This window comes from Ictalurus furcatus, chromosome 13, assembly GCF_023375685.1.
Source record: "Ictalurus furcatus strain D&B chromosome 13, Billie_1.0, whole genome shotgun sequence".
Taxonomy (NCBI): Eukaryota; Metazoa; Chordata; class Actinopteri; order Siluriformes; family Ictaluridae; genus Ictalurus; species Ictalurus furcatus.
In genome coordinates this window covers 2843069-2869135 of record NC_071267.1, presented here as the reverse complement: position 1 = coordinate 2869135, position 26067 = coordinate 2843069, and the positions used below count along the sequence as shown (strand labels likewise).

Genomic DNA, 26067 nt, shown 5'->3' with positions numbered 1-26067 from the left:
TGTTGGTGATGCAAATGTGGACAAGACTGAACTTTTTGGCCTGGGCACAAAATCGCTACATTTGGAGGAAGCCTGACACTCTTTATAACCCAAAGAACTTCATGCCCACAGTGAAGTATGGTGGTGGTAGCATGCTGTTGTGGGGATGCTTTTCATCAGCAGGGACTAAAATGAACAAAATGTATGGGTGCGATTACAGAACGATCCTAGAAGAAAACACTACGGCAGAGGTTCACTTTTCAAAAAGACAATGCTCCTAATGATACTGTCAAAGCTACACTGGTTCAAAACCGATAAACTGAAAGTGTTAGAATTACTGTTAAAATTACTGTTCACCAACAATTCCATCCAATCTGACAGGGCTTGAGCAGTTTTGCCAAGAAGAACGGGCAAAAATGTCAGCATCCAGCTGATAGACACATATCCAAAGATACTTGCAACTGTATTTGCAGCTAAAAGTTGTTCTTCCCGGTACTGACCCACAGAGGAAAATATGTAAGCACCTAAGAAATGTCTTAATAAATGTCACAATAATAAAAAAAAAATCATCTGAATATATTAGGCAAATTGTGTGAATCAATTGTTAAAAATCCCAGATAAGTCCATATCAATTCCCATGTGGAAATTTTAAGAGGGTGGAATTTCTGTATATTTCATTCAAATAGCACCACATGTTAAATATTATGACACAGTTACTGACTACTTTATTAGATATACCTACATTGTTAGGCCACTTTGTAGGTGATCTATAGCTAATATTTTTGTGTATAATTTGTGTTAATCGTCCTCTAATTGTAGCTGATAGTCTTGTGGTTAGAAATTATTTTAGGTTTGCAGACTGTTCTAAACCCAGCAGTGACAGTGAAAGCTGCTGCACCTGATACCCTCACACAAGTGTAACATACACTACCATGTGAGAACTGAAACGCCAGACCTTAAAAGTATGACTGCTCCTTTGGAACCGACAGCAAGATCTGGCAGCTGGTCTTCACTATGGTCCAGAGCAGATTGACTCAGAGAAACACCAAAAAATTGCAGCCCAGGGCGCACAGACGAGCCTCTGATTCTCTGTCAGTAGTCGAAACACAAGGCAAAATTAGCAAAAGTAGCAGAGAGAGAGAGACTGATTGTGAGTGATATTGAAAATGAATGTTAATTTCCATTGACTGGGGGGGTGGGGGGGGTTGGTATGTGTGGGGGGGGGGGGGGTGGTGACAAGAGCGTCATGCACATGGATTCTGACAAGAGCATCTCAAGACCAGTTATTACATGCTCATGCTCAACAGCTCGAAACTACCTCAGCCATAGATGAGATCATATCTGAGAATGTAGAAGGGAGATACTGCCCAGACACCAACATCTCAATGCTAGTATGTGTAAACAAATGACCTGACCTTATATAACACAGTCTGGCAAATACACTATATGGCCAAACGTTTGTGGGTACCTGACCATAACATCCATATGTGGGCCATTCCAAAACTATTGCCACAAACCTGTAACCACACAATTGCCTGGAATGTCTTTGCATACTATAACATTAAGTTTTCTTTTCACTGGAACTAAGCCCAACCCAATCCTAGCCCAAACCTGTTCCAGCATGAAAATGCCCCTGTGCACAAAGTGAGGTCCATATTGATATGGTTTACAAAGGTTGGCATAGAAGAATTCAACTGGGCTGCACAGAACCCTGACTTCAATTCCACTGAACAACTTTGGGATGAATTGGAACACCAACTTCTCATTAGGCCTTCTTGCCTGACATCAGTGCACAACCAGTGCTCTTGTGATTGAATGAGCACAAATCACCACAGCCATGGTCCAAAATCTAGTGGAAAGCCTTCACAGAAGAATGGTGGTTATTATATCAGTAAAAGGGGACCAACTCAATATTATTTCCCATGGTTTTGGAATGGAATGGCCATATACTGTAGGATGGTTCTCTGGCAAAATCCAAAAGTTTTCTTATGCAGTGCTCTCTAATTATCAACTACAACAGCATTGATAAGATAAACCTGGTGATGGCAATTCCCCTTGTCATGCACATTTGAGTCACTGAATGTCCTTTCTGATCACAAAATTGCCACACAACCCAGTACTGCTTGGATCAAAAATCAGAACACATCCATCTCTGGGAGAGACGGTGGGTCTCATATTGCTTCATCAAATTGATTCCTGTCTCTCTCCTGTCACACTACACAGATCAAAAATCCAGAAGTCAAAACCAACATCCAAATACCTGCTACCTACCTTGATCTAGTGGAGGTTTTTTAAGGCTTCAGAACTTCCCCAGCATAATTCCTGAGACTGGACAATTCCTAACCAAGGAAGCCTTCGATTTGAGACATATCCCTCCTTCAAATTCACCAGTGGCCACTGGTATGGTGTACTATACATATTAGGACATCTTCAGACCTCAACATCAATTTTCAGCTATATGACAAAATGGCACCACACCTCAGATTTAATGGCTTCAGGACTTAGGAAAAACTATGTCAGGTGTCAGGTCTCCTACAGGCATCAGGCAAAATGCTGCCTCAGACATAAAGGCATGGGGCAAAATGGCCTCAGACTGAATGGCTTCAGGTGGAAGGTTTTTATGACCTACCTCAGAGAGTTTCATATTCTATGTGAAAAGAAAGAACATGTGTGCAACGTGTGTGGGTGTCTGGAATACACATGGCCATACCATGTATGGTAACGTTTGTGTCACGAATGTATGTGATCCCGATTTAACATAACTATAAATATTTTTATGATCATGACCTTTGATCTAGATATAGAGAGTTAGAATGTGTATCTTTTTGACCTTTGACCTATACCTGTCAAAACTAAGGTTACAATATATACAAACTATCTCTCTCTATTGTGATATTAGTAGCTGTACACTTGTTTCTCTCTGACCTGTGAGAAGGTGGGGACAATGTCTTCTGTTCTTCCATTAAAGATGTAGATGCTGCCCTGGCCATTCTCCTCTAGAGGTGCTCCTACCACTATATCCGCCAGACCGTCCCCATTTAGATCTGCAGGGCTGGCCAACGTCAGGCCAAACCTCCCCCTTTGTCCTGGAATTCCTTTCAGTGTCTGTATGTGATTTACCTGTAAAGTCTGTACAGAAATATGTTTACGTGTTGCTAAAGAATATAACACATTAAGTAGCACGCCAGTGACACCAAACTAGTCTCATGTTACATAGCCACAAAGTTTTATATTTTATCGTTCTGGTAGTCATGCAAATACCCGAGTCAAATTTTACGATAAATCCAACTTTTTGTCTGATCATGTCTTTCTTTATAATTGCAAATAAATTTAGTCATTTAATTTAATTTTAACCTTGTTTAAAAATGTCTATTTCCTTTCTCATATTGCAGTCTGGACAATTGGGTCACAACAATATTGAAGCAGGCTAAATTTAAATTTAACCAGTATTTAATATAGTTTTTAAAAGACAGAATTCAGTAATTGTCATCATTTTATATTGAATATTTTCTCATGTTTTACTCTCTGGACCACTGAGGTGGGAATTGTGGTTCATATAAAATATTTCCATCAGCAATGATTTTGCAACTAGATTATGAAAGTTTACTCAGTCACTTTGAGTAGCTCAGCTACTTTGAGTAGCCATTTTCAATCAATTGTCATTGTGTTATGGGTTTTGAGGATTTTGATGATCATGTTGACATAGTAATGATGGTAGTAGGTATCTGAATGACTGGTTTATTCATGTGCAGGATATATGGTAAATCAAATCCAAACCCTTCCTTCATTCTCCAATTTTCACATTTTTAAGCAATTGAGATGTCTTAACTATCTAAACAGTGAAATTGGGCTAACATGGGAGCAGCCTATGCTGTTTCAGGAGGTGCTTTCAGATTGTAGTCAGTTTTTGTTGGTCAAAGATGATTTAATCTCCTAAATAGTGGTTTGAAATTGTATGGGGAAATAGCTATTTTTAAAACATATTCCATACTGTATAATAATGAAGAAGATTACTGGTCAGGCTTGGGACAAATTATTCTATTTTTGGAAGGCCCCTTGTTGCAGCTTGTGATGTGTCTTCTAAGTGTTAAAAAATTAGTAGGGACTTCTGAGTTTGAGAATTGCTGGTATAATTAGCCTATTCAAGGGTGTTACTCTACTCACACTGATGAGTACCTTCTGTAGGTGCAATATTATATCTGCAATGTAATTTAAGGTGGAACAGGCATTTTCAATGAGATGTTGAAAATAAGAAGACAACTTCAGCTTTGTTACTTTTTTGTCACTGTTGTGTTTACTCTTTACCTGGAACATGGATGTTGTAAAGGTGTAGACCACGACTTTTCCTTCATGATCTCCCTCATTATGCAGTGGAGCAGAAACAAGTAGAAGGTCTGTGAAGTTGTTCAAATCCAAGTCCGCCACACATAACTCAGCACCATAATAGGCACCAATTTGAGGCTGGAAAAAAAGGTGACTGGGTCTGAATTTCATCTGAGACTGGGAAATACACAGTCACTCACATCAACACTGTGTGCCAGAGCTGTGAAGCAGTCTCACACAAAATGCAGCCTGTTTTTATTTATTTATTTATTTATTTTAAATGAAGGAGCTATAACTAAATAAATAAAATCACCTCAGGAGGATCCAGTGTCTGAAAGACTTTATTGCCAGTTATGATCACTTTCCCCATGTGCGTATCTCTTGGAGCTCCCTGAATGATGTACTGCTGCAAGTTTATTTTTGCTACTGTCATGGAATAACCTGTGAACACAGGACAAGCAGTCAGGAGTTTTGCTAGGTCATGTTACATGTTTGCTCACAGATTGATCCCTGCATTATAGTATAGCAACATAGTGTATATAGCTATACAATACACATAGAAATACAAACTTATATTAAGTTTTCAGAACACTAACAAAGCTAATTAAATCAGTCAATTGAAAATGTAGTTGGAACAGTTATCCATTCTCCTGTTTTATTTCTCTTTAGATTTACTTTTTTCTTTTCTTTTTCTTCTTAAGTAGCAAGTAGTGCACAAAGTAGGACTTAAAGCTATATATAAATTCAGTGAGTGATTCCTGGGTAAAACGTTGGAAAAATTTTTTAGTTTGTTTACAAACAGTAAAGCTTGTTAAGGATCAGGGGTGTCTTTCCTAAAATGTTTGTATTTTCATATTTAGTTGGTTAGGACATTCTTTAATTAACGAGTGTTTCCCCAAACCATTCATAACTAAAGTAATTCATAAAAGCTTTCTTAAAATTATATACATTCTATACAATTGTATGTCTCCAACCTTTTGGCAACAGTTTAGGGGACGACCCACATATGGATGTGAGAGTCAGGTGTCTGGCCATGTAGTGTTTTTGGGCTTATGGATACCTATACAAAATCCCCCCCATTTACATTGTTTAGGTTGAGTTTTGAGAGGCTTCTCACCTAAATAGCTGTCATTACTGTTGCCCTTCTGAAAGGAGTCTACAGGTGCTCTGCTGTAATTGTACTTCTGATAACCGCCTTTCCACTGAAACGCTCCAACTGCACTCATTATTATACTCTAAAGACACACAAAAACATCATCTTAAATTCAGAACTAAGATTTTCAATACTGTTGTAACATGTGGATAGTAGAAGCAGGTCACAAATGCATGAAATCAACATGCTGTTTATTTGGGGCAATCCAAGAATCATTGTCAAAGTTCATAGCATAGGTCACATCACAGGCATATTACATGATTATCTATAATCACAATGAAAGACACTGGCATTGATCAAAACTGGGAAGTCAAAATAGGTGTACAGAAAACAAGGAAGTGGGGAACATGGCTGAGAAAAGCACATGAATATGAGCGAGGCTTTACGCAGAAACAATGACACACAAGGACTTAAACAGACAAACCACTCAATGATAGAACTGGAAACAGCAGAGAATGATCATGATACAGTAGGGAGATAAAACAATAACAAAATGAGTGAAGACAAGGCATGAATCAAAACTATATATATATATATATATATATATATATATATATAAGCAAAGCAAAGTAGTGTTTGCCCTCTTCTGCATGCTTGAGCTCACAGATGGCCATGACTGGATAGGGTCACTGTGATTTAACAGAGGAGAGAGGATATGCCACCTGTACAACATGGCCAATTTTGTCCATTTGGACTTCTGGCCACAGATAGCTCTGGCATCATCAGGATTTGAACTTGGAATATCTGGACAATAGGGTGAACACTTTTCTGTTGCGCCACTCAGCAGCCACTACTTATTATTTTAAAATAACATTGTCTCTATGTGGAAATGGTTCATTGCCAATTTAACTTTTACCTAATTAGTTAGTTAGTTAAAGGCCCTAGGCTCGATTCCGAGCCATGGCGACTTGATGGATGAACGACCTGTAGGAAGATCGATCATGTGCCAGTTGGATAAGTTGGGCCAAGGTCTTCTCTGTTGTTGTCTTGATGGTGTCGAGCCATCGGGTTGCTGGTCTTCCCCTTCTTCTTGTTCCTTCGATGCGTCCCATATTAACGTCCTCCTCCAATGAGTGATCTGTTCGTACAATGTGTCCAAAGTAAGCAAGTCATAGTTTGGTGATCCTTGCTTTGAGAGACATGTCCTGTTTGATTTGCTCCAATATTAGTTTATTTGTCCGTCTGGCTGTCCATGGTATCGACAGGATTCGTCTCCAGCACCACATTTCGATTGTGTCGATTCTTTTCTGACTGTCCAGCTCTCGCTGCCATATGTTACAATGGAGAAGATGAGACTGTGAACGAGTTGTGTCTTTGTGGGCAAAGAAATGTCCTTCAATTTGAAAATTCTGTCCAATGATTTCATCATTGATTTTCCCATGGCTATTCTTCATTTCACTTCTTTGATAGTCGTTGCAGTCGTGTTGATCATTGATCCAAGTAGGCTGAAGTCGTTGATAACCTCAATTTCGTCTCCATCCAGATCAAGGGTTCGTCGATCATAATTTTCATGGGTCATCACCTTAGTCTTCTTGAAGTTCAGCAACAGTCCCATTTCCTGGCTTTCTCTTTTAACTGTCCGCAGTAGGTTCTTCATTCCTTCTTCAGTGCCCGCTATCAAGGTAGTGTCGTCCGCATACCGTAAATTGTTCACGTTTCGGCCTCCAATTTTGATCCCTTGTTCGACCTCGTCCAGTCTGGCTTTTCTGAAGATTGTTTCCACGTACAAGTTGAACATGAACGGTGACAGGATGCAGCCTTGTCTGACGCCTTATTCCACTCAGAACCATTCAGTGTTTCCATGTACCGTTCGGTTGCTTCTTGTTGACCACATAGATTTCTGATGAGGCTAGTCAGATGGTCTGGTACGCCCATGTTTTTGAGTGTTTTCCATAGCTTCTCATGATCGATGCAGTCAAACGCCTTGTTGTAGTCAATAAAACACATGTACAGACTCTTCTGGTATTCTTTGGCCTTTTCCATCATTCATCGAACGTTTGCGATGATGTCACGTGTGCCTCTTCTGAACCCCGCTTGTTCTTCTGGAAGTTCTCTGTCAACGTAAGGCTGTAGTCGTCTTTGTATGATCTTCAGCAGAATCTTCCTGGCATGTGATATTAGAGCGATGGTTCGGTAGTTACCGCAGTCTGTTGCATTGCCTTTTTTGGGAATAGGAACGAAGATTGATCTGGTCCATTCGGTCAGCCATTTACTAGTTTCCCACACTTTTTGGCAGAGTTTCGTGATTACATCGACAACAGTTTCTGATGGTTTGATAAGTTCGATAGGTATGGCATCGCAACCTGGAGCTTTGTTGTTTGACAAAAGCTTGATGGCAGCAATGACTTCTTCTTTCAGTATGTCTGGTTCTTGCTCACATACAGGGGGTGCTTCTTCTTCAGTTGCTGCATCATTCTTGTAGAGATCTTCTGTATATTGTTAACATTGGCTTTTGATTTGGTCTGGCTCGTTTAGTATATACCCGTTTTTGTCTTTCCGCATGCCCATCGTTGGTTGAAAATTCCTTCGGATCTGCTTGATCTTCTTGTAGGCTGCTCTTGATCTTCCTTTCGTATGTTCATCTTCAAATTCTTTGCACATAGTTTGGTAAAATGCTTCCTTATCTTTTCTAATAACTCTTTTCAGCGTTTTGCTGATATTGTCTGCTGCCTGTTTGTTGCCTCTAGCTTTGGCTTGTCTTCTTTCTTCTATAATTGTAAGCGTTCCTTCCGATATCCATGGTTGAGTTGTCTTTTTCTTCACATGCAGTGTTGTTTTCATTTCTACAATCATGGTCTTTATTTCGGTCCATAACTCCTCTGGCTCTTTATCATCTGTGTTCAATACATCAAATCGATTGTGAAGATTCTTCCAAAATGCTTCGGGTATTTTGGCAAAGTCAAGTTTCGGCTCAGTCTTTTCCTTGGGTTTTTTCTGTAATTTAATTTTTATCTTGCACGATAGAAGTTCATGATCGGTTCCTCAATCCGCACCCGGTTTCGTTTTTGTTGACATTATCGATGACCTCCATCATTGACAGATGCATATATAATCGATCTGGTTCTTGTACATGCTGTTCGGTGATGTCCATGTGTAAAGCCGTCTTTTGTGGTGCTGATAAAAGGTGTTCGTGATTAGAAGTTGATTTGTAGTGCAAAACGCAGCTAGGCGATCGCCGACCTCGTTCCTATCTCCGAGTCCAAAATTTCCAACAGTGTTTCCTTGTTTGCCGTGTCCCACTTTTGCATTGAAATCACACATGATGATGAGCATGTCCTGACTCGGTGATCAGTCAACTTCGTCTTGGACTTGGTTGTAGAACTGGTCAACATCTTCCTCTCCTGCATCGGTTGTTGGTGCGTAAACTTGAACGACTGTGATGTTTATTGGCGATCCTTGAAGACATATCGAAATCACTCGGTCGCTGATCGCATTGTATTTGAGTACGGTGTTGGCTAGCCTTTTGTTAAGAATAAATGCCACGCCATTTCTTCGGTGTGTTTCATACCTAATTAGCTTACTCCATATTGCCACCCTGTCCAGGGTGTACCCTGCCTTGTGCCTGATGCTTCCTGGTATAGGCTCCAGGTTCCCTGTGACCCTGAAAAGGATAAGCGGTATAGAAGATGGATGGATGGATGGATGGATGGAGCTTACTCTATGTTTGACTTACAAACAAATTTTCTTAGGTAGTCAAATTATAGGTCAATTATTTACCTGGGCTGGGTCTGTTTGCTTGACTTAACTTGTTTTCAGTGGAGCTTTTGATATCATAGACCTCATTTTTTTAGACAGAATATTTTGTGTTGGAGTTAAAGGAATAAAATGAGTAAATTTTGTTGGAGTTAAAGGAATGGCTCTTGCCTGGCTTATGTCTTCTAGTGTCTGTCTGACCACCATCAGTTATTCTTTACATCTCTGTGCATAGAAGAGTACAGTTTGGTGTTCCCCAAGGCTCTATTCTGGGGCCACTGCTTTTTTTGCTTATATTGAACCTCTTGGTAGAATGATTTGTAATGATGACATTCCACTGCTATACTGATGACACACAGCAGCATGTTTCAGTCAAAGCAGATAACTGGTAGCAGCTTAAAAAAAGGTATGTATAAAGACATCAGGCACTGGATGCTAAGTCACTTGCTCCAACTTAATTCTAAGACAAATGTTTTACTAGAGCCACCACCTGTTAAAACTAAGCTTTCCAATGCTCTTACTGTGTTTTGAATTTATGTCAGGTGCTTGTGTCTGGACATGCATATTTGTTTTCCCCACTACCTGGCAATTAAACACAATAAAGCCTATATAAAATAATTTTAAACAATATTCTTGCCCCTAACCCTAACCCTTGCTCCGAGATGATGGTACTAAATTTGTCTGAACTGGTGTTTTATGTACATTGTGTAGAGTAGTACTGGGATGCCCAAGATTGGCAGTATCTTATTAAAAGTGGAAAGGAAGCAATGAAATTAAAGACAATGAAGTTAAAAAATTAAAGGCTTAACCTACATTTGAAACAAAGTCTGCACTGAAGCCATCCTGTGCAAATTCCATCCTGGTGGATTCTCCTGAAGTCTGGGTTCCTAATAAAGTAATAATATCAATAATTCCACTTATTGTGAACACCACAGAAAAACTATTCTTATTATCTTTTTTTTTCAGTATCTACAATGAATTCTGAGCCTTCACGTTCTGTATCAGAGGGCAATAGTGATAGATAAAATGTACCCAAGATAAATTTATTTGTATACCCTCAATTGCAATGATATTCTCTTTCAGTGTGTCTCGAATTTCCGTCAATACAGAAAAGTCATTCACTTTAAACACATGTTTATCATCTGGATCCGATGCAATAGTTTTCAACTCATTCTCTGCTGATGGGTAGCTAAAGGCACTACCGACCTAGTAAAGAAAAAATCAGAGCAAACATTTTGTATATTGTATTTCTATTTTCAAATCTCTCGCATAAACTAATACTAGTATCATAGTATGCTAGAAGCCTTTAAAGATATTTATATCTTAAAGATATTTAAAATCTTCATCAAAAACAAAAATAATGTTCACAACAAAAATTTTTTTTACACAATGTGGTATTCATGAAAACCCTCTTAGTTTATAGTGAAAATTTTATTAAATTCAGTTGTTTCACATTAATGACTTGAAAGAAATCAATCCAGTAGAATACCATGAATTAAGACAACTAAGACTAGCCATTCAATTAGGACCAAAGTTTGTGTTCTGTTGCGTTGCCACGTAAAATCAGGAAGAATTATTGTGTGTCTATGTTAGCCGATTAACTGCAATGGTTCGGTGGTATCACCAGAAGATTTAGCTTTTTCACCTTAAAGTCATCATTGACTTTTTATTGCATTGTTTTGCCATCACTAAATGAAAGTGGGCTATGCCATGAACACCCTTTGCACTTTACAGCTGATTGGCATTTATCAATATATGCACACAAATATTAAGAAAATCAGTGTTACCAAAGCATTTTTTGAAGCGAGTGGAAATTTTTAGCTTTATTTGGATGACAAAATATTTTCACATAATTTTATTAGAAGATTAATAAATGAAGCCCAATGACTATAAAGGACCAGGCAACATTTTGCTCAATCCAGGTCAGTACTATTTAATTCTGTTTCTGGTGGGACGTTTATTATTTAAAGACATAATACAGTTAATAAAACATTTATAATAGTCCTATGAATGGGTGATGTAGGGAAATTTCTTACCCCTATAGCATAGCGAGTAATTTTCTTCTGCTCTGCATTCTGAGCAGCATTTCCCAGCTCACTGCGGTCATGTGATTCACCATCAGTGATGACCACCAACACTCTGTTAGCATTTTCTCTGGCCCCTGCCTCACTGGTAAATAATTCAGCTCTGTGCAAAACAAATGAACTGATTGTGAACATGCCATTCACTTTTCTGTAATATGAAAATACACCATAGAACATTCTGGCATTTAGATGCATTCATCATACTCACACAACTCTTTTGATAGCAGTAGCAGTGTAGGTACCACCCCCAAACTGGTTGATCCCACTTATTTGATCAGTGCTTGAAAAGCTGTTGAATTTTATGTGTATTTGAAATTTTGAAGAATATTGTGCCACTGCAAACTGAAAAGGAAAATAACATTCACAATAAATTTTATTTTATTTTTACTGCAGATTTCTAAGAATTCTCTTTAACGAAACCAGCTGCAGTGTTTTTTGACTGTAGTGGATGGCTGTTGTTCAGGAGTAAAAGTTCATAAACAGTCACATAAATCCAGAAGTTCATTTTGCTTCAGTTGTATATTTTTTACAAAAATGTATGTATGTATGTTTGTTTGTTTTTTTGCCACTGCAAAATCCTAATTTCTGTATATTTTTTGTTTGCCTGGGCTTTATAATGATGAACCTACACTATATGGCCAAATGTTTGTGGACACCTGACCAATTACACCTGCTTGTTGAACATCCCATTACAGATTTAGTCCCCCCTTTTCTGTTATAATATCCTCCACTCTTCTGTGAAGGCTTTCCACTAGATTTCTGAGAGCATTAATGAGGTCAGGCACTGATGTCAGATGAGGAGTTCTGGGGTGCACGCAGCATTCCAGTTCATCCCAAAGGTTTTCACCGGGGTTGAGGTCAGGGTTCTATGCAGGCCACTTGAGACCTTCCACTCTAACCATAGCAAACCATTTCTTTATGGACCTCGCTTTGTGCACAAGGGCACTGTCGTGCTGGAACAAGTTGGGGTCTCTTAGTTCCACTGAAAGAAAATCTTAATGCTATAGAATACGAATACATACAATTGTGTGCCTCAGACATTGTGACAAGAGTTTGGGGAAGAACAATATAAGTCTGTGATAGTCAGATGTTCACATGCTTATGGCCATACAGTATAGTGTAGTTATGAAATGTTTATCTAAGGGTTGCACTAATTTAATCAGTGTAAACATGCAAATTACTTTTATTTTATATTATTATTTTGGATTGTTGGAATTCAAAATAAAAATGTCTCCTGGTTGTAATGCTACCCCTAAAACTGACTGTCAGTGTAAAGTCTATCGACAGCTGGTTATTTATTCAATCATTCATTCAAATGTCATTATGAAAATGTCACCACACTGCACTGAGCACATGCTTAAAGGGGATGCTAAAACCTGATTTGATTGGATATGGCGGCAGCAGCACATAGAACTACATCTCTCAGTAATGTATTCACTTAACGCCAACCCCTTTTACATTTGCACCATTCTGTGCCACATATTCACCTGCGCTGATGGTTATAAAAATGCCATATAAAATATACAAAACCACAATGTAATGCCTTGTTTTTACATGTGTTCTATGATCACAAAACTATGGCACTGAACTTTGAGTAATGATGGTAAATTACTTTTCTTTCACCAGGGAACTTGGACAAACATCAACTAAAGTTAACTTTAGCTAGCATGCTATCCTGATGGAGAGCCTTCAACTAATTACTCTCTGTCTTCATTTGAGGTCATGAAAACACTATAATAAAGATTATTTTTAGGACGGAAATCAAAAATATTTGGGTCCCTCACTATTTACAAACTGCAACTATAAAATTAGACGCACAACTTGGTTCTGTGTTCTGCTCTGTTCTTTATATCAAGCACTAATGATGGCCAGCAACAGTCTTTTTCACCTGCAACGTTTTATGTTTGTCTGTGGATTCTTACTCTGCCAGCTCAATTAGAATTCATATTGTTAATTCTATTTTTACCTTGGTACTTAAATGAGTGTTTATAAAGATATAAAATTGGTTTCATTATATTAGTGTAGCGTTTAGAGTATAAACCTATATCAGAAATATATTCCAGCAACAGAGTATTCGTTCTCCTACCATAAAAACACTCAAACATGTTTGCTTTCTTTTGTTGTTTTGAGACAGAAAAAGAAAGCTCTTTCTGCATATACCTGAAAATCCCAGTCTTTTAAGCCGTTAACCATGTTTATAACAAAATTCTTCATTGTAGTGAAATCCTGTTGGCTTATACTTCCAGAGCCATCCAACAAGAAAGCAATGTCTGTTTGTGGGCAATCTAAGAGTAAAGAAAGCATGAAAACAAACTTATAGCAATAGAGAACATTGTAAAATGCACACAGATTTTTATTAATATGCTAGCTCCACATATGAAATACCTCTCAAAGTACTTGGTATAGGTCCTGATTGATTATTGTTGTTATCCAATGTAAAACACATGCCATTGTAGGCAGTAAAGTGCTTACAGTCCTTGGGAATTGTTGGGCCACAGACCTGAAAAACAATGTTTTTCCCTTTTTACTTAATACCAGATCGATATTTTGAGGTTTTCAGTGATACAAAATGTACAGTGATTATTATAATTAGCCAGAAACCTGTCAAATGGTTAGACTCTTAATTGTACATTTCACAGATCATTTAAAACTCAGCTTAATATTTATACAGAAGCAGAATATACAATGGGGTATTAGACCCACTATCTAAGATCAGTCATTACCTGAGTTGAAATACAGAGTTATTACAGCTGTATCTTACCACTAGCCTTGAAGACTGGGGATCTTTAGTCATTGAAAGTCCAAGGGACATGTTGACAGCCTCAGAAGGCACTGTGACAAGATATTTAACATTGAGACAAATGGGGTACCCTTTCTGGAAAATATTTTCAATTAATTATCTCATATTACGTACGACTAATAAATGTTGCGTATGCATTCGTACCATTCATTGGTATTTGTGAGCATTTTTCTTGTGCAACCTCACAGCTGTACACTTTCCCTCTTTCATTCCGACTTTGGGTTAAGGGATCACTCACAATCAAACTGAGAAGAAAAGGAAAATGTTAGACATATTATGACGTCACTGTCATTGTCAGCTTTGTTTAACACTTTGCATCTGCAAACCACAAACGTAATAAATCTAATAAATAATACATCTAAATCTGACCAAATAAAAATACATTCATTAGATGTTAACAAAGTAACCAAAACATGTATTAATTAATGATTGTTTACTAAATACACCTTCATTTGATAATGTTTCTTCAAGCAAAGATTTGAAATAAATTCATATAAGTTAGCAAAATTTTAGTTTGTAATATACTGAACTCTGGACTCCGGATGTAAATATTATTACTGGATGTTCAGCCTCAGTTCAGTCACAAGCATGTTCATAAAGGTATTTTTGATATTGGTCATAGTGGGTTTAATTTTACTTATCAGTGATGGGTTAAATAATGTCAGTTATTTAATGTATTACTTAATGTAAAGGATTACCATAATACTGCACTTTAATTTACATTTTGAGTCACGACTAAATATGTAAAGGCATGAATCATGGTGTCATGTACCGTAAATCTGAAAATGTTAACATAACAAAACTATATTTTAGACCAAACTGCAGCCTAAATCTTGGCTGGATAATTTACACAGTATTAACTGCGGAGAAATGCATCATTTGCCACACTTAGTGTTGAAATACTTTGGTCATTGCTTAATCTATTTCATAAAACAAAGAGGTACATCTGGGTTTACCCTTTATTATTCACAAATGTGATTTTGTAAACTAGCTTCTATATGTTCCTGCCATGTCCCAAAGTTACAAATGAGGCCAAATGTTTATATACACCTGGGCTAAAAACATTCAAACTCAATTTTTCACAATTCCGCAGATTTCTGATGAATGTTGCCATACACTTCCGATATTCACACACACACGGTAGCAGAGTGGCCATGCCATGCAGCTAACTTGCCATCAGGAGCAACTTGGGGTTCAATGTCTTGCCACTTCGGCATGTGGAGTCACATGGGCCAGGAATCAAACCGCCAACCCTACGATTAGTGGACAACCTGCTCTACCACCTGAGCCACAGTCGCCCATTCCCTGGAAGTGAATTTGTGCTACTTTCCTGAATGATGTCTGTGTCTGTGTTGTACAAGATTAATATTTGCAAATTGTTTCTACAGATGCTTGTGATACCGTTCTACTTAAGGAGGACAATTTGTTTTCTGAGGTCAACTTGGTGTATGTAAACAATTGGCCCCACTGGAATTTTGATATAGTGAATTAAAGCTAAAATAAATCTGTTTCTAATCTATTGTTTTAAAATGACCTCTGATGTGAACAAAGTAGATATCATTATTAACCTGACACAATAAATAAATGTAAATGCATGGACCAGAAATTACAGTAGAAGGCATGTGTCACTGGAGAATTATGGCTGTTGTGTTTCTCACCTCAAGCTGTTTTTCTGTATCACTTTGTAACCGAAGGCTGTGCTTTGATTTTGGGTGAAATCTTTCCATGGATTTGGATCAATGTTGAAAGCCATCACTGACCAAGATACTAGAATTCAAAACCAGGATACATGACTTAAAGTTTTTATAGTGTACAAAATTCATTGTGCATTACTTAGATGACAGTTAAAATTAGAGTATATGTGAATATAAGCATTTTTCATTACTGAAATTACAGAATTGGAAAGAACCTAAGAACTGTGGTCCATACTGAGAGTTGAGTTAAACACACATACAGCAGTAAGGAACTGAATACTGAAATTGTGTACACCGGTATTCTGAATCTGATGAGAGATACTGCTTTCATACACCTCAGCTATTGAAGACCTTTAATATTATGACTGGACAGCTATTGCACACAATCATTAGTAATTCAGCCCTAGCTCCAGTCAGTAGGTTGAAGGCAATGCTATGGATCCATTACCTAGTTGAAAGGTATTAAACACCAAGAAGCAGATGTTCAGACCTCTAACAAGAAGAACTCGTGTTATATTAAAGCTGTCATAAAATGAGCCACATCCATATATACAGGTGCTGACAAATTAAAAGAAAAAAAAGTGGCTCTATTATCCTATGAAAGGCATTTTTCTGTCATAAGGGTCCACTTGTCCCCTTAGAGGTATGTGTCACTGCAAATGAATAAAGTTATTCTGAATAATAATCTTTATCTTACGATGAAACATTTTTCTCCAGATGGGAGTGGCCTCTTCCAGGATGACTCTACCCTAGCCACAGGGCACGAGAGCTCATTGAATGGCTTGGTGAGGATGAAAATTGGAGATGCACCGATGTATCGGCCGATAATCGGTATCGGCCAATAAAGGCAATTTTTCACGGTTTAGAAACATCTGATGATCAGGGCTGATTATATCCTGTCAATCAAACAGGGTGGGAAAACACATAGATTTCACACTGAGTGTAAAGAAGATGTCTCTTGTGTGGAATGACTATAAAACTTCAGTTTGTAAGCCCTGGAAGCCCTGCACTGGTAAAATTTTACACCGGAAGTGAGCAGCAGTGAAGCGAAAGTTTCAGTGTCGAGTCAATTTTTTATTTATTTTTTTGCCAAGCTGCTCGTGCTGAAAAATATATTTGTAAAGTAGTATATTTCATATCCAGTTAATGTTAATATTAGAGATGCACCGATGTATCGGCGGATAAAGGCTATTTTTCCCGGATGTTTAAAAACATCCGATTATCAGGGCCGATTATATCCTGTCAATAAAAACACATCGATTTTGAGATGATGATGTCTCTTGCGCCACGTTGACCTCTGGCTGGAGCCCGGCAAGTGAGACCACCTCGTACGTTTCAGGTTGGAGCTCTGGAGCCGAGGTCACCATGTTGACCTCTGCCTGGAGCTCCACAGGTGAGACCACTTCATGAGTCTCATGTTGGACCTCTGAGTAGGAGGTCACCCAGTTTGCCTGGTCATAATAGGTAGTGAACGGCACGTCCAGTTCATCTCTGAGGCAGGGCTCCCCCCCAAAAAAACATCATTCTGCTCCGGGAGCGCTACTACAGTCCACTGCAGAAACTGGATCGAATCCACAGCTGAAACGGTTTGCTTGGTTTTCCTCGTGTGACGTCTCCTCCGTCTTCCTGCTGCATCCATCTGGCTCGCGCACGTGCATGCTCTTCTAAAGCTCTTATCTGCATTTGCATCCGTCTTAACCTTCATTACGTGCTTAACGTGACAGAGCCTAACAGGAGGATTTTTAGAATTCAGTCAATTATGTATGTTGATATGAATTAATAACATTCACTAAGTTTATAAATCTTACTTTAATCTTCAGAATTGAGTTCATGTGTTCATGTTGATCGGCCGATATCACTCTGAATAATTGGTTATCGGTATCTGCTGAGAAATTTTGTATCGGTGCAACTCTAATGAAAATGATATAGGCATTAAGAGTCACATTAAGAGCTCAACTCAGTTGAACACCTTTTGGGAGACTTTGGAGTGAGCATTCTCCATCACCATCATCAAAACATCAACTAAGGAAATATATTTTGGAAAAATGATGTTCATCTAAACAGTACAGTTACAAAGACCTTTAGTACCTGTGCCAATACCTTACTTAAATGCTTTATGTCTGTTGCAAAAACACTACAGGAACGCTACAGGAACTGCCAGAATAACCCACCAGTAGCCACACCCACTTCCTCAATTCACCCCCACCAAGTTTACTTGGTTTCAAATTACACATACTTATTTCTTTGTTTTCATTCCTAAGCATTTCTTTGCCCTGTTTTTGTACAATTTAGCATTACTAATGCACAGCATTTTAGACTGTTTGTTAAATAAAGCAGCCTTTTTTGGGTTTTTAACCTACATATGTACCATTTTAAGTCTAACTCATTCTGACAATATTGTTGTTTTTTCCCCCTTTAATTTCTCACCCACCTGTGTATTAAAATGTATAAATGTATACATATCTATACTGAACAACTCAGAGGAAATACCACAAGTATTGGATTCATGTGAATATTAGAACTTTTTTTTAGAAATAACTTTGAGACAAAAGTACAACAAGGTTATTCTTAACTGAAAAATGTAGCTCTGTCATGGGTCCTAAAGTGACTTTTCATTTATTGCTGGATTTTAATTTTTTTTTTTTTTTTTGTTATTAGACACATTTCTTATGTTATTTTTTTCAATTAATATTACTACTTCAAAAATAAAGAGAGAGACAAATAGAAAGAGAGAGAGTGAGAGAGAGAGAGAGAGAGAAGGGAAGCTTGTGAGGGAACTCCAGTTTATAGCTGTTAGAACAGGTGATAACAAGAACTAACATGTTCCACAAACAGGAACTCACATGTTCCACCAAATAAAATGTCTGAACAATTGGCCAAAAAAAAAAAAAAAAAAAGTGTTATTTTTTAATAAATTTAAAATTGTAATCATTGGAGCACTGCTGTGTTATAAGGGAATACAACATTCCAGGAAGTGCTGTTATAAAAAGACTAAAAAGAAACACTAAGACAAAGTTAATACTTTAAAGCAAAGAAGATTAAAGGAAGGGGTGGGTTAAAAAACATAAAATGATAATAGTAATTCATATCAGATAATGTCTCTAAAATGTGTCACAAAAAAGAAAAGGAAATGATCTCAGCTTTAAATCCAACATACAGTACTAGTAGAAGTGGATATGAACATTTTTAATTTTGTGTAGATAATATTGTGAACAAACCATGTAGAAGTTAACCACAACCACCAGATGTAAGGAGAATTCTAGTTTAATATAAGGGATGTGCTGTTCTAGAAAAATAATGAATAATGGGGTGGTGTCATGTGGCCCAACAGGAAAAGGAGTTACTATTACCACCCTGAGTTAGATTACTTTGCAATAACATCATGTCCTAAAATGTTGTATTCCATTTTAACACAGCAGTGCTCCAATGAGTACAATTTTAAATTTATTAAAAAATAACACATGCTTTTTTGTCCAATTGTACAGACATTTGATTTGGTTGAACATGTTAGTTCCTGTTATCACCTGTTCTAACAGCTATAAAGTGGAGTTCCCTCACAAGCTTCTCTTTTCTCTCTCTCTCTCTCTCTCTCTCTCTCTCTCTCTCTCTCTCTTTCCCACTTATCAGGTTACCAAGAAACCTGAAAGTCACTTTGATGGGACATGAACCCACAAAATTTTAACAGCTTCACCCCTGAGTTTAGAAGTAAAATGCACTATCCACATAGAGAAGCTTGTGGTTATTTCTGTGGCTGTTCATTTGGGTTAACTACTCAGGAATGGGTCACATGGTGGCTTAGTGATTAGCACGTTTGCCTCACATCTCCAGAGTTGAGGGTTTGATTCCTGCCATGATGTTTGTTCTCCCCGTGCTGCCGGGGTTTCCTCCAGGTACTCCGGTTTCCTTCCCAATCCAAAGACATGCATGGTAGGCTGATTGGCATGTCTGTAGTGTGTGTATGTGATTGTGCAGATAGTTCAGGAATAAAAAAGCACTACGGGTGTAATAAATAGAAAAATATGCATTATTGTTCACATATAATTAATGTTCATGAAGTATATCTGTACTGAGGGGGTAAGTGGAATTTATTTTAGTTAAATTGATTACTGGCTACAAAAAGTTTGAAAATAGAATATTTTCCTTTCAAAGATAGTTCCAAGTAAAACCCATTTAGAACATTAAGAACCCTTAATTATTTAGAGAACTATGTAAGAAGTGTGTGTTCATTGTTGGTTCACCTTGTAAGTGCAGAAAGGCTGTAGTTAATCTTTTTTCATGCACAGTTTGCTCATCAGCATCAGATTGACTGGAGATTATTGTTTGGTCACAGCTATTCTCAACACAGTAGCGACAATGACATTCAATAAAAAAAACTCTGCTACAACACTGCTATGCTCAAGGGGTGTATTTTCAGCTCAAGGGGTAAAAAAAAACCAAGTGAACCCAAAGAACAGCTATATCATAATGTTTGTCTGCCTGTTTATCTGTCTATCTATGCATATGTAAGGTACACTATATTATTATATATTATTGTTTATTATAGAGCTCCAAAGCCCTCGCACAGGAGCAGGCCGAGAGCCAAGAGCCACTCCAAAAGCTGCTGCAGCCCAAAGCACACCTCCAGCTGTGCTCTCTGCTACTGTGCCACCCATGACGCTCACAAAGATGGCCTCCATGGACAACTCAGAGGCCTTCCTGGAGCCCTTCAATCTGTGTGGGGATGGCCAGAGGAGGAGTGGGCTCTGCAAATCCTCCCCTTACTATCAGGTGGAAACCCAGCTTGCTGCCCAGCAGCTGCCGCATGTACCCAGCTGGAGTATTCCAGCATGAAGGGACTGGTTCTGCAACACATTGGGCAGACACCTAAGGAGAACTGATGCTTCCGCTCACTGCAGCTGCCTGAGGTTTGCTGCCCGTTCACCTATATGCAGCAGCTGAAGGACTCCTGTCACCAGGGCCAGCGCAACCTATAGGCAGAATAGCCAATTGCCTAGGGCCTTGGGCTTGGAGATGGGGCCTCCATAACCATAACATCCCTATACGCAAGTCCAGCAATGAAGGCGGGCAGCAAAAGGTGTCCAGCAGGGCCGTGTTCCCAGCGTGAGGTGCGGCTATCTAGCTGTAGCTGGCTCAAGGAGCCAAGGAGCGAGGTGCTGGTCGTGGGTGTCCAGGGAGTGTCTTCGGTGGCATTGGCGTCTTCTATGTCTGCGTCTGTAATGAAAACTGACAGAGGCGTCAGTGGCATCAAACGCAGAGACATATCTCACCTCTCTGTGCTGCTGCGGGCTTCTTATATCCTTCTGCCATCTGCTGGAGGGTGAATTGCTGCCACTCCACTCATTAGCCGCCAGCTATGTGTGCTTCTGCCACCCCGCCTTGCAGCCACATGCTTTCAAACTGTCCACACGCTTTCAAGCTTTCAAGCTGCCTGTTCAGCACCTGAGCGGCATTTGTGTGAGGAGCGCACCTGTGTTTGTGTGTGCAGGCTGCATGCTCACCGTCACAGTACCCCCCCCCCCACCATAAGGCATATCGGCAGGAGAGTCCATCCGCGTTTGCATAGTTGGCTCCCGCCCAGTGCTGCTCCTGGAAAGAGAAGTCTTGTAACCACAAAAACCAGCTGGTTACCCTGCCGTTGGTGTCCTTTCCCCAGGCCATCCATTGCAAAGGCAAATGGTCGGTCACACGTGTGACGTGTCGACCTGCCAGGTAGTACCGCAGTGCTTCTATGGCCCATTTTATCACCAGAGTTTCTCTCTCCATGGCAGCATACTTTGTCTCAGCAGGCTTTAGCTTTTGGCTCACATAAAGGACCGGGTGTTCCTACCCGACGCAGGTCTGGTACAGGACAGCTCCTAGCCCTATCTCAGAGGCATCTGTGTGGGCTGTGAACGGCCTATCAAAGATTTTGAAAGATGGGGGAGCTGGTGAGAGCCTGTTTGAAGGCTTGAAACACCCATTCTGTCTCTTCGGTCCACCACACCTGGTTTGGTTTGGAGAAATCTTCTTTAGTATCTGGCCAACCCCAGAAAAGCAGGTACCTGTTTAATTTTCCATTAGACTGATCTGTTTTTTTTTTTTTTTTTTGTTAATTTTTTTTGTCAATTTAAAATGCCAATTTTATGTGTAATTTGATTAATAGATACTGTTTCAAAGATAATCAAATGTTTGCTTGTCCAAATATGTCAAAAATCATCTTTGAGATAGGCAGGACTCACAGCAAACCCAAAGAAGTGTGCAATTGGGCAGGTGGAAGTACGGAATCTGAGACCCAAGACAAAAAAAGGGGGTGAGGCATTTCCCAGGGCTAGCTGGTTAGTACAACTATAGAAGGTTAGTACCTAATTTTTTGGAGGTCATCATCCCGGTGACTGTCCTCACTAAAAATGGGCCGCCAGATCCAATCAAGTGTACGGAGCTTTCTGCCAGCTAAAAGCGGTGTTGTGTGGGGGCCCACTGTTGCATTTGCTTGACTTTTCCCTTCCTTTTGTTTTGCAGAGTGATGTGTAGGGCTGAGGGCTGGGAGCCATTTTGTCCCAGGTGGTGGAAGGAGAGGAGTGCCCTGTGCTGTACATCAGCCAGAAGCTCTCAGTGTGGGAGATGAGGTACAGCACCATCGAGAAGTAGTGTCTGGCCATCAAGTGGGCAGTCTGATACTACCTACCAGTGTTGGGTAAGTTACTCAAAACAAGTAATCCACTACAGATTACTAATTACTACTTTAAAATTGTAATTTAATTATGTTTTACATGCAGTAATCAGTAATGTAATCAGATTACTAATTACCTTACTTTCACATTACTTTCAAAACCTATCAAACCTACAAAAATACACTACAAAATGAAACTCATAGTTCTTTCAGTAATTTTAGCATACATCAATGTATGACATGATCAAAAAAAGTTGGATTTATCATAAAACTTGCCTCGGGTGTTGTCACTGTTTGTAGGACTACCAGACCGATAACATAAATAAATTTTCTTACTGGGCTAGTTTGGTGTCGCTAGCCAAGGGGAGGCACAGCTAAGCTATCATTGCATGGGTTTAGCTGCTAAGTACATTATCTTTCCTTATACTCTGCTCAGATCATGTTCACGTAAACTGGAACTCATATAGACATTTACACACCTTGTTTTCCTGCTCAGCATGAGAGGATGTTACTGTTTCAGTTTCAACCCCTTTACTGGTGAAAAAAAAAATCGTAATATATCCATTTTTTCCATTTTTGGCAGAATTGAGAGACTGTCAGACAATAAAACACAGGTATTTCCACATATTTTCCTGTAAACCCTGTCTGCTTGGTCTCGCCTCCATTCACTGAAGATATAAAATTACAGGCGGTCTTCTTTTACTGATGTTCAGTTATGTAGTGAGAAACCGCTCCAAGTGGAAAATTATTCGCAGCTAAAGAAAAAAATCTTCGGAACAAAATGTGATTTATTTAAAAAATGTATTTTACTTAATGTTTTCTTAACAATAAATTTGCAATGCAAGTAATGCAATTTTACTGACATCAGTAACTGTAATCAAATTACATAAATTTAAATGTAATGCACTGCATTACTGAGTTATCAGAAAAAAACTCATTATTAACAGTAACCAGTTACCTTGTAATGCGTTACACCCAACTCTGCTACCTACTGGGGTGCCCTTTAACCCTGTGTTCCAATCATGCCCTCCTCCAATGGTTGCACCACATGTAGATACCAATGTGCGAATCACTCATTGGTATCTGGCACGTCAGACATTCAAATTTGATGTGGTCCACAGACGGGGGTGCAGATGGTGGCCAGATAGCTTCCCGACCTGAGTCATGCGGTGGGGCTGGTTGAGCGTCAGCTGTAGACTGAGAGGAGGCAGGTCCAACCGGTAGGTAAAGCATGATGATTCTCAGCTGTATCATATTAACCTGAGTTAACTCTTCTTTGAAGGTTTTCCACCAGATTTTGGAGCATGGCTGTGGGAATTTGTGTTCATTCATCCACAAGAGCATTAGTGAGGTCAGACATTGATGTTGGGTGAGGAGGCGTGGCACTCAGTTGGTGTTCCAATAAATCCCAAAAAGTGATCAGTGGGGTTGAGGTCAGTATTCTGTGCAGATCCAACTTCTTGGCAAACCATGTCTTTATAAACCTTGCTTTGTGCATATGGGCATTGTAATGCTGGAATAGGTTTGGATCTCTTAGTTCCAGTGAAGGAAAAATAAAATGATGCAGCATAGAAAGATATTCTATTCATTTTTTTGCTCCCAACTTTTGCTCCCACACTGTATGGGTGTGATGGCCAGGCGTCCACAAATGTTTGGCCATAGTGTATGTGTTATGTATATATGCCTGGGTAATTAAGGAATACAACACTTGGGGGTGTGCTGTTATAGGAAAATATTCAACTATGGGATGGTATGATACACAGGTACTGTTTCCACCTAATAGTTGATTATTTTCCTATAACTTATATAACTATAACTTATTCCTTTTATGTCACATCAATTTGTCTCTTTTGTTCTCAGTCTTCAAGATGTATGACAAAAAAACCCCACAACTTTTCATGCTAGCCAGAAACTGCAAAGTCTTCTGTCTTTCCCATAGTGAAAACTTATTTACCTCTGACACTGACAGTTGAGTGTTGATTTAAAAATGGTTACTTGCCACTCTAAAATCTGATTTGATGAGCCACGTTCAAAGCCATTGTAAAATACGTCCTCAATATATGGACAGCTGTGACCAGATCGCAATAATTGAATTCTACCCCACACACATGATTCAGTGCAAAGTGCATCTGATCCACAAATGAAAATAAATTATGTTCTCATAAAAATTAATAAAGACCTTTCTATCATGTCTATTTGTTATTTGTATAGAAACAAGAAAAAATAAAAGAGAAGGATTGGTTAAGGAGATGCAGGATTATCTGATGATTAGGTGCTGATTATCTGTTCTGCATCAAGAACTGGTATAGTGAAAAGAAACACAGCTATTTTTTCTCTGCATTTGTACTCAGCCAGGAATTGTGTTGTGTTCCTAATTTTGTTGTAATCCTTCATTTTGGTATGACATGCCAAATAATTTCTTATAGAAGCATTATTATTGTGGTTACATTTTGAACTTGCGCTCCCACACTAATAGATGGATGATAGAACTGGATTTAGGGATCTCCCTGCATGACAGCACATGTATTTGATTTCCTCTCAGCCTTTGAATGAACTGTTCGTATGAAAATGATAATGTATTAGAACTACTACTGGAACTACTGAGCTGCTGTTATAGAAGATTAATCCGCACCTTCCGACCAATCAGAATCAAGAAATCGACAGCACTGAGATATAAAAACGTATACGTTTACTTACTCCTAACATTGTTTTGGTATGATTGTGTAGCAAAGAGAGATCAAGAGAAATTAGGAAGTGGCTAAATCTTGTACAGTCCATCACCTGCCATAAAAGGGCATTTTGAATGTTTGAATGCTTTTATATTTTTCCTCATCGAAATCTATTTTCATCCCATATGTCATGTCACTTGTACAGAAATGACCAAAATCACAAAAAAAAAAATAAATAGAAAAATACACATCACTTCATATACAGTATTTTGCTCATTAAAATGTAACTTGTGTATTTCAAAAGAGACTTAAGATGTCATAACAATGTCTTAATATCTGATAAATGTAAATCCAATACAATCCAAAACCAGAATCAGCTAATTATTTGATTCATTGTCCTTTATGTGGCTGTTTATGAGACCTGTCTCCCTGCCATAATGATTTGAGATATCAAAATGGACCTGAATTTGAATACATGAAATAGATATAGAGGTATATTAGCTATACAGACACTTAGTTTAGTCTTACCAGAAATCAGGAAGAAATACACTGGAAAATTCCAGTCCATTTTCAATGCTGTCATCAAGTTCAGAATGACTGGGGTGGTGGATACAATAAAGTGACTGTTGAGGAAGTAGATACATTAGAACTGTTTGAAAATAAATTGCCCAGTAGATTTGTTACACATACAGCTGTAGGAGTGGCATAAATTGGCCAGGGGATATCAGGGAAACACAATGGAAATTGTATCACACCATGTAAAAATAGGTGTCTTCATAAGCAGTCTGAGTTGGGTTAGCAATGTATAGCCAGCGTTTGTCATCTAGTATGATCTGGCAAGTGTGGTTTCCTTATAATAGCATCTCAGTCAACAATATTGCATTATTTACAAGGTTATTGTACAATGAGCTGACACTGGGCCTCATTTATCAAACTGGATATGAACATTTGTATGAATGTTTACACAAGATATTTGTGTTTATTTAATAGCAGGACACCTATATAGAACACAGACAAACACAT

The 26067-nt window shown here is 38.6% G+C and overlaps 1 protein-coding gene across 1 annotated transcript in view; it reads right to left on the bottom strand.

Moving 5' to 3' along the window:
* The window catches only part of LOC128616625 (integrin alpha-M-like), a 45602-nt gene extending 19827 nt beyond the window's left edge, over positions 1-25775 (bottom strand). The window contains exons 1-16 of the mRNA XM_053639244.1: positions 25573-25775; positions 19547-19720; positions 15691-15799; positions 14177-14277; positions 13994-14064; positions 13618-13732; positions 13393-13517; positions 11441-11574; positions 11185-11335; positions 10204-10354; positions 9962-10035; positions 5420-5537; positions 4616-4743; positions 4285-4440; positions 2905-3108; positions 935-1068 (exon numbers count right to left, since the gene is read on the bottom strand). Of these exons, the coding sequence (XP_053495219.1) occupies positions 935-1068; positions 2905-3108; positions 4285-4440; positions 4616-4743; positions 5420-5537; positions 9962-10035; positions 10204-10354; positions 11185-11335; positions 11441-11574; positions 13393-13517; positions 13618-13732; positions 13994-14064; positions 14177-14277; positions 15691-15799; positions 19547-19652 (1877 nt within the window). The 5' untranslated portion in view covers positions 19653-19720; positions 25573-25775. The remainder of the gene's footprint in view (positions 1-934; positions 1069-2904; positions 3109-4284; positions 4441-4615; positions 4744-5419; positions 5538-9961; positions 10036-10203; positions 10355-11184; positions 11336-11440; positions 11575-13392; positions 13518-13617; positions 13733-13993; positions 14065-14176; positions 14278-15690; positions 15800-19546; positions 19721-25572) is intronic.
* Between the last annotated feature and the right edge of the window lie 292 nt (positions 25776-26067).